An 8,315-nucleotide genomic window follows, 5' to 3' on the forward strand; every position below is an offset into this window, starting at 1 on the left:
GAGTGATCATGCCAGATTTTAAGCTTTCTCTATCTCTCTTTTTGTAAAAGATTTTCTAAATCACTAAAGCTGTTGAATAACTAGAAATAGAAAAACAAACGAACAAACAAAACTTCTCTTCAGAAATTCTTCCTTCTATCCAAAATCCTTTTTGTCAGTTACGCTGGCCCCCAGCATTTCTGGTATTACCCTTCATCTCCTTTTCTCTTGTTTCCCCAGGGGCTGAGAAAGGGGACATGTGGCAGAGGAATCAGACCTCTCCGGCTGACTTTATCCTTGAGGGGCTTTTTGATGACTCCCTGGCCCACCTTTTTCTGTTCTCCTTGACCATGGTGGTCTTCCTGATTGCAGTGAGTGGCAACACGCTCACCATTTTCCTCATCTGCACTGATCCCTGGCTTCATACACCAATGTACTTCCTGCTCAGCCAGCTCTCGCTCATGGATCTGCTACATGTCTTCACAACCATCCCCAAGATGGCGTCTAACTACCTCTCGGGCAGGAAGTCCATCTCCTTTGTGGGCTGTGCAGCCCAGCACTTCCTCTACTTGTCCGTGGGTGGTGCTGAGGGTCTTTTCCTAGCTCTCATGTCCTATGACCGCTATGTTGCCATCTGCCATCCACTACGTTATACTGTGCTCATGAACAAAAAGGTAGGACTGATAATGGCTGTTATGTCATGGTTAGGGGCATCCATGAAATCCCTCATTTACACAGTGACCTTGATGTGCTTCCCTTTCTGTGGGGCTCGGAAAATCCGCCACTTCTACTGTGAGTTCCCAGCTCTTGTGAAGTTGGTATGTGGTGACATCTCTGTTTATGAGAACACAGTGTATATCAGCAGTATCCTTCTCCTCCTTCTCCCTATTTTACTGGTTTCTACATCCTATGCCTTCATTCTCCACAGTGTTATTCATATGCGTTCAGCTGGGAGTAAGCGAAATGCCTTTGCCACTTGCAGCTCTCACCTGATTGTGGTTTCCCTTTGGTTTGGTGCCTCCATCTTCTCATATATGAGACCTAGTTCTCAGCGCACTCCATTGCAAGACAAAGTTGGTTCTGTGTTCTATAGCATCATTACTCCCACACTAAATCCTCTGATTTATACTCTTCGGAATAAGGATGTAGCTAAGGCTCTGAGGAGAGTGTTGAGAAGAGATGTTATCAACCAATGACTGGATTAGAGTTAATCCAACTTTACAGTAGAATGGGATAAACTCATCAAATTGACCTGGATAAACCTCTAACATTTTTCAGTGATCTAGATCCCTGATACTCTTTGACTCCTGTGAGAATGACCTGGTTAACACAAACTCTACTATTTTCACTTGGTGTTCATCAATTAAGTACCATGGACTACCTTCCAAGGCCTTTAGAGCAGGCGTCCTCAAACTACTGCCCAAGGGCCACATGCAGCCCACCTAGGACATTTGTCCGGGCTGCCGGGTGTTTTTGCTGCCACTGCCTGTCCTGTTCAGCAGCCGACTCATGCCAGGGCACCAGTCCGGCCCTCCAACGGTCTGAGGGACAGTGAACTGGCCCCCTGTTTAAAAAGTTTGAGGACCCTTGCTAGAATATCAGGCAAAAAGTTAAGTAAAACACCTTTAAAAGAAGACACAAAGTTCAGTGACACTCTGAAAAAAGATAGGAAGGTAGGGGTGGCATCTGTGGCTCAAAGGAGTAGGGCGCCCGCCCCATATGCCAGAGGTGGTGGGTTCAAACCCCAGCCCGGCCAAAAACTGCAAAAAAAAAAAAAAAAATAGCGAGGTAAAGAAATAAAGTACTTTTCCTATTACTATTATTTATTGGATCATAGCTGTGTACATTAATGCAATCATGGGGTACAATGTGCTGGTTTTTTTTTTGAGACAGAGCCTCAAGCTGTCCCCCTGGGTAGAGTGCCGTGGCATTACAGCTCACAGCAACCTCCAACTCCTGGGCTCAAGCGAGTCTCCTGCCTCCGCCTCCCAAGTAGCTGGGACCACAGGCGCCCGCCACAACGCCCGGCTATTTTTTGGTTGCAGCCGTCATTGTTGTTTGGTGGGTCCGGGCTGGGGATTCGAACCCACCACCTTAGGTGTACGAGGCTGGCGCCTTAGCCAGTTGAGCTATAGGCGCTGAGCCAATGTGCTGGTTTTGTATATCATTTGAAATATTTTCATCAAATTGGTTAACAGAGCCTTCACTGCATTTTCTTAGTTATTATGTTAAGACATTTATACTCTACACTTAGTAAATTTAACATGTACCCTTGTAAAATGTACTGTAGGTAGGTTCCCGCCAATTACCCTCCCTATACTCACCCTGGCCCCCCCCCTTTCCCTTCTTCTTAGGCTATAGTTGGGTTATAGCTTTCATATGAAAGCTATAAATTGGTTTCATAGTAGGGCTGAGTACATTGGATACTTTTTCTTCCATTCTTGAGATACTTTGCTAAGAAGAATATGTTCCAGCTCCATCCATGTGAACATTAAAGAGGTAAAGTCTCCATCTTTTTTAAAGGCTTCATAATATTCCATGGTGTACACATACGACAATTTATTAATCCCTTCATGGGTTGATGGGCACTTGGGCTTCTTTCATGACTTAGCAATTATGAATTGGGCTGCAATAAACATTCTGGTGTAAATATCTTTATTATAAAGTGATTTTTGATCTTCTGGATATATATACCTAATAGAGGAATTGAAGGATCGAATGGCAGGTCTATTTTTAGATCCCTAACATCTTTCTACAAGGAATATATTAGTTTGCATTCCCACCAGCAGTGAAGAAGTGTTCCCTTTTCTCCACATCCATACCAACATCTATGGTTTTGGGATTTTGTGATGTGGGCTAATCTTACTGGGGTTAGATGATATCTCAAAGTGGTTTTGATTTGCATTTCTCTGATGATTAAGAATGATGAGCATTTTTTCATGTGTCTGTAGGCTGTGCCCCTGTCTTCTTCAGAGAAGTTTCTCTTCAAGTCCCTTGCCCACCTTGAGAAGGGATCACTTGTTCTTTTCTTGCTAATATGTTTGAGTTCTCTGTGGTTTCTGGTTATTAAACCTTTGTTGGAGTACAAATATCTTCTACCATTCTGAGGGCTGTTTATTTGCTTTATGTACTGTGTTCTCAGCTGTGCAGAAGATTTTTAGTTTGGTCAGATCCCAGTAATGTATTTTTGGTGTTGCTTCAATTGCCCAGGGGTTCATCCTCATAAAATATTCACCCAGGCCAATTTCTTTGAGTGTTTTCCCTATATTTTCTTCTAGTATTTTTATAGTTTCATGTCTTAAGTTTAAATCTTTAATCCAGTGAGAGTCTATCTTGGTTAATGGTGAAAGATTAACCAGTGGGTCCAGTTTCAGTCTTGTATACATTGCCAGCCAGTTCACCCAGCACCATTTGTTAAATAGGGAGTCTTTTCCCCACTGAATGTTTTTAATTGACTTATCAAAGCTCAAATAACGGGATTAACTGGGTTCATCTCTTGGTTCTCTATTCTGTTCCATACATCTACCTCTCTGTTTTTGTGCCTGTACCATGCAGTTTTAATCACTATCGATTTATAGTATAATCTAAGGTCTGGTAGTGTGGTTCCTCCAGCTTTGTTTTTATTTCTGAGTAATGTCTTGGCTATTCGAGGTTTTTCTGATTCCATATAAAATGAAGTATTTTTTTTTTTGAGGTCTTTAAAGCATTATAGTGGAGCGTTAGTAGGGATTGCATTAAAATTGTATATTGCTTTGGGTAATATGGACATTTTAACAATGTTGATTCTTCCCAGCCATGAGCATGATGTGTTTTTCCATTTGTTAACATCTTCAGCTATTTCTTTTCTTTGAGTTTCATAGTTCTCTTTATAGAGATCTTTGATGTCCCTTGTTAGGTAAACTCCCAAATATTTCATCTTCTTTGGCTCTATGGTGAAAGGAATAGAGTCCTTGACTGTTTTTCAGCTTGACTATTGTTGGTATATATAAAGACTACAGATTTATGAGTGGTGATTTTATAACCTGAGACACTGCTGTATTCCTTGATCACTTCTAAGAGTTTTGTAGTAGAATCTCTGGTGTTTTTCCAGATATACAATCATATCATCTGTGAAGAGTGAAAGTTTGATCTCTTCTGACCCCATATGGATACCCTTGATTGCCTTTTCTTGCCTAAGTGCAATGGCTAAGCCTTCCATTACAATGTTGAAAAGCAGTGGAGACAATGGGCAACCTTGCTTGGTTCTTGATCTGGGTGGAAATGATTTCAATTTAACTCCATTCAATATGATATTGGCTGTGGGTTTGCTATAGATGGCCTCTATTGGTTTAAGAAATGTCCCTTCTGTACCCACTTTCTTAAGCAATCTGATCATGAGAGGATGCTGGATATTATCAAAAGCTTTTTCTCTATCAAATGAGAGAATCATATGGTTTTTGGTTTTTATTTTGTTTATGTGATAAATTATATTTATAGATTTACATATATTGAAATATCCTTGAGACCCTGGGATAAAACCCACTTTGTCATGGTGTATAATTTGTTTCATGTGTTGCTGGATTCTGTTTGCTAGGATCTTGTTGAATATTTTTGCATCAGTATTCCTTAGTCATTGGTCTATAATTTTCTTTTCTTGTTGGGTCTTTTCCTGGTTTGGGGTTCAAGGTGATGTTTGTTTCATAAAATGTGTTGCATAGTATTCCTTCTTTTTCTATATTTTGGAAAAGGTTAAAAGGTTAAAAGGTTATAGGTACTAGTTCTTCTTTAAAGGTGTGGTAGAATTCTGATGTGAAACCATCTGGTCCTGGGCTTTTCTTTTTGGGGAGATTTCTTATAGTTGATGCTTGATATAGACCTGTTCAACATTTTCACCTCTTTATGGCTAAGTCTAGGAAGGTGGCATGCTTCCAAGTATTGGTCTATTTCCTTCAAATTTTTGTATTTCTGAGAATAGAGTTTCTTATAATATTCATTAAGGATTTTTTGAATTTCTGAGGAGTCTGTTGTTATTTTGTCTTTGCCATTCCTGATTGATGAAATTAGAGATTTTACTCTTTTATTCCTGTTAGGTTAGCCAAAGGTTTATCTATTTTATTGACCTTTTCATAAAACCAACTTTTGGATTTATTGATCTGTTGTATAATCCTTGTGTTTTCAATTTCATTTAATTCTTCTCCAATTTTGGTTATTTCTTTTCTTCTGCTGGGTTTGGGGTTGGAATGTTCTTCCTTTTCCAGTTGTTTGAGATGTCCCATTAAGTTGTTAACTTCCTCTCTTTCCATTCTCTTGAGGAAGGCTTGTAGTGCTATAAATTTCCCTCTTAGGACTGTCTTTGTGGTATCCCAGAGGTTCTGGTAATTTGTATCTTCATTATCATTTTGTTCCAAAAATTTGGCAATTTCCTTCTTAATCTCATCTATGATCCAGCTATCATTCAGCATAGGGTTATTTAGTTTCCATGATTTTGTGTGCGTATGCAGATTCCTGTTGTTACTGAGTTCAACTTTTATTCCATGATGGTCCGAGAAGATGCAAGGAATAATTTCTATTCTTTTAAATTTTCTGAGGTTAGACTTGTGACCTAAGATGTGATCAATTTTGGAGGATGTTTCATCAGCTTATGAGAAGAATGTGTATTCAGTTTTGTTAGGATGAAATGTTCTGTAGATGTCTGTTAAATCCAATTGTTGAATGGTTAAGTTTGAGTCTAAAATTTATTTGCCTAGCTTCTTGTTGGATGATCTATCCAGCACTGCCAAAGGAGTGTTAAAATCTCTGACTATCATGGAACTGGAGGAAATCAAGTTGCTCATGTGTTTTAGAGTCTCTTTTATAAATTGAAGCTCATTCTGATTGGGTGCCTAAATATTAATAATTGAAATCCCATCATGATGAATGTTACCCCTAACATATATGAAATGACCATCCTTATCTTTCCTTATTTTTGTTGGTTTAAAGCCTATTGTATTTGTGAAAAAGATTGCAACACTTGCTTTTTTCTGAAGAAGCAGATTAAATTCTCCTTTTCATTTGCTTCTTTTCTTCTAAGAAGCAAATGAAAAGGAAAGCACCACACATTAGATTTTGTAAGATGATGCTAAGTAGAAATAAAGGAGAAATTTATAGTACTAATTCCCTGTACTAGAAAGGTAAAATGTCTCAAATTGATGATTTCAGCTTCTACTTTAAGACACTAGAGAAAGAAGAGCAAGGAAAGCTCAAAGTAAACAAACAAACAAACAAAAAAAATGAAAATGATAAAAATTAGAGCAGAAATCAATGCAATAGAATAAAAATCAACAGAGAAACCAGTGAACCCATAAACTAGTGCTTTGTGGGGGGCACCTGTGGTTCAGTGAGTAGGGCGCCGGCCTCATATACCAAGGGTGGCAGGTTCTAACCTGGCTCCAGCTAAACGGCAACAAAAAATAGCCAGGTGTGCCTGTGGTTCAGTGAGTAGGGTGCTGGCCCCATATACAGAGGGTGGTGGGTTCAAACCCAGCCCCGGCAAAACTGCAACAAAAAATAGCCAGGTGTTGTAGCAGGTGCCTGTGGTCCCAGCTACTCAGGAGGCTGAGGCTAGAGAATCGCCTAAGCCCAAGGAGTTGGAGATTGCTGTGAGCTGTGATGCTACAGCACTCTATCAAGGGTTAATAAGTGAAACTCTATCTCAAAAGAAAAAAAAGTAGCTAGGTGTTGTGGTGGGTACCTGTAGTCCCATCTACTCGGGAGGCCGAGGCAAGAGAATTGCCTAAGCCCAAGACCTGGAGGTTTCTGTGAGCTGTGACACCACAGCACTCTACCAAGGGCAACAAAGTGAGACTCTGTCTCTTAAAACAAACAAACAAACAAACAAAAACCCCAAAAAGCTAGTGCTTTGAGACTATCGATAAAGTTGATATAGCTTTAACCAATATGATCAGGGAAAAACAGAGAAGATACAGCTTACTAATGAGGGAGGTGATGGCATCATTTCAGATTCTACTGATATTAAAATGATAATAAGAGGCTTGGTGCCTATAGCTCAGTGGCTACAGCACCGGCCATATACACCAGGGTTGGCAGGTTCGAACCCAGCCCAGAGCCTGCCAAACAACAACAACAAAAATAGCTGGGGGTTGTGGCAGGCGCCTGTATTCCCAGCTACTTGGGAGACTGAGGCAAGAGAATGGCTTAAGCCCAAGAGTTTGAGGTTGCTGTGAGCTGTGATGCCACAGCACTCTACCAAGGGTGACATAGTGAGATTCTGTCTCAAAAAAAAAAAAAAAGATAATATGAGAATATATAAGGTGTCCGTAAAGTTAGTGTGCTATATAAATATATACAGTCTCACTCGAGCCTGGGCAGAGTGCGATGGTGTCATAGCTCACAGGAACCTCAAACTCTTGGGCTCAAGTGATTCTTTTGCCTCAGGCCAGGTAGTTTTTCTATTTTTAGTAGAGACAGGGTCACACTCTTACTCAGGCTGGTATCACACTCCTGAGCTCAGGCAAGAAAGGTGAGAAAGGTAAGGAAGCTGAAGAAGAAAAAGTGTAAAGCTAGCAGAGGTTTAAGGAAGGAAACCACATCTAGAACATAAAAGTACAAGGTGATCCGGCAAATACTGATGTAGAAGCTGCAGGAAGTTATCCAGAAGATGTAGCTAAGGTCATTGATGATGATAGATACACTAAACCACAGATTTCCAGTGTACACACAACAGTCTTCTATTGGAAGAAGATGCCATCTAGAACTTTTGTAGCTAGAGAGGAAAATTCAGTACTTGGCTTCAAAGCTTCAAAGGATAGCCTGACTCTCTTGATAGGGGCTAAGGTAGCTAGTGATGTTAAGTTGAAGCCAGTGTTCTTTTACAATTCCAAAGTAGTAGGGTTCTGAAGAATTATGCCGAATCTACTCTGCCTGTGCTATATAATAGAAAAATAAAGCCTGGATGACAGCACACATGTTTACAGCTCACTGTTGAGAACTATTGTTTGGAAAAAAAAAGATTCCTTTCAAAATAGTGCTTCTCACTGACAACATACCTAGTCACCCAAGGGCTCTGATGGACATGTAGGAGGAGATTAATGTTGTTTTTATGCCTTCTTTGACAGTATCCACTTCAAAGGCCATAGGTCAAGGAATAAGTGACCTTCAAGTCTTATTATTAGTTAAAAAATACATTTCCTAAGGCTGTGGCTTCCAAGGATGATGCTTCCTTTGCTGGATCTGCACAAAGTGAATTGAAAACCTTCTGAAAGGATTCACCATTCTTTATGTATGTAGCTAGGGGTTGTGGTGGGTACCTGTAGTCCCGTCTACTCGGGAGGCTGAGGTAAGAGAATTGCCTAAGCCCA

The 8,315-nt window shown here is 40.1% G+C and overlaps 1 protein-coding gene across 1 annotated transcript; it reads left to right on the forward strand.

The window, feature by feature from the left end:
- The first annotated feature begins 236 nt into the window (after positions 1-236).
- LOC100966923 (olfactory receptor 2AE1) lies at positions 237-1,175 on the forward strand. The gene has a single exon (XM_003798917.1). It carries the CDS (start codon positions 237-239, stop codon positions 1,173-1,175), a length of 939 nt encoding a protein of 312 aa, XP_003798965.1.
- The last annotated feature ends 7,140 nt before the right edge of the window (positions 1,176-8,315 follow it).

Source organism: Otolemur garnettii, unplaced genomic scaffold, assembly GCF_000181295.1.
Source record: "Otolemur garnettii isolate 467f Iridium unplaced genomic scaffold, OtoGar3 scaffold00142, whole genome shotgun sequence".
NCBI classification, from domain to species: Eukaryota; Metazoa; Chordata; class Mammalia; order Primates; family Galagidae; genus Otolemur; species Otolemur garnettii.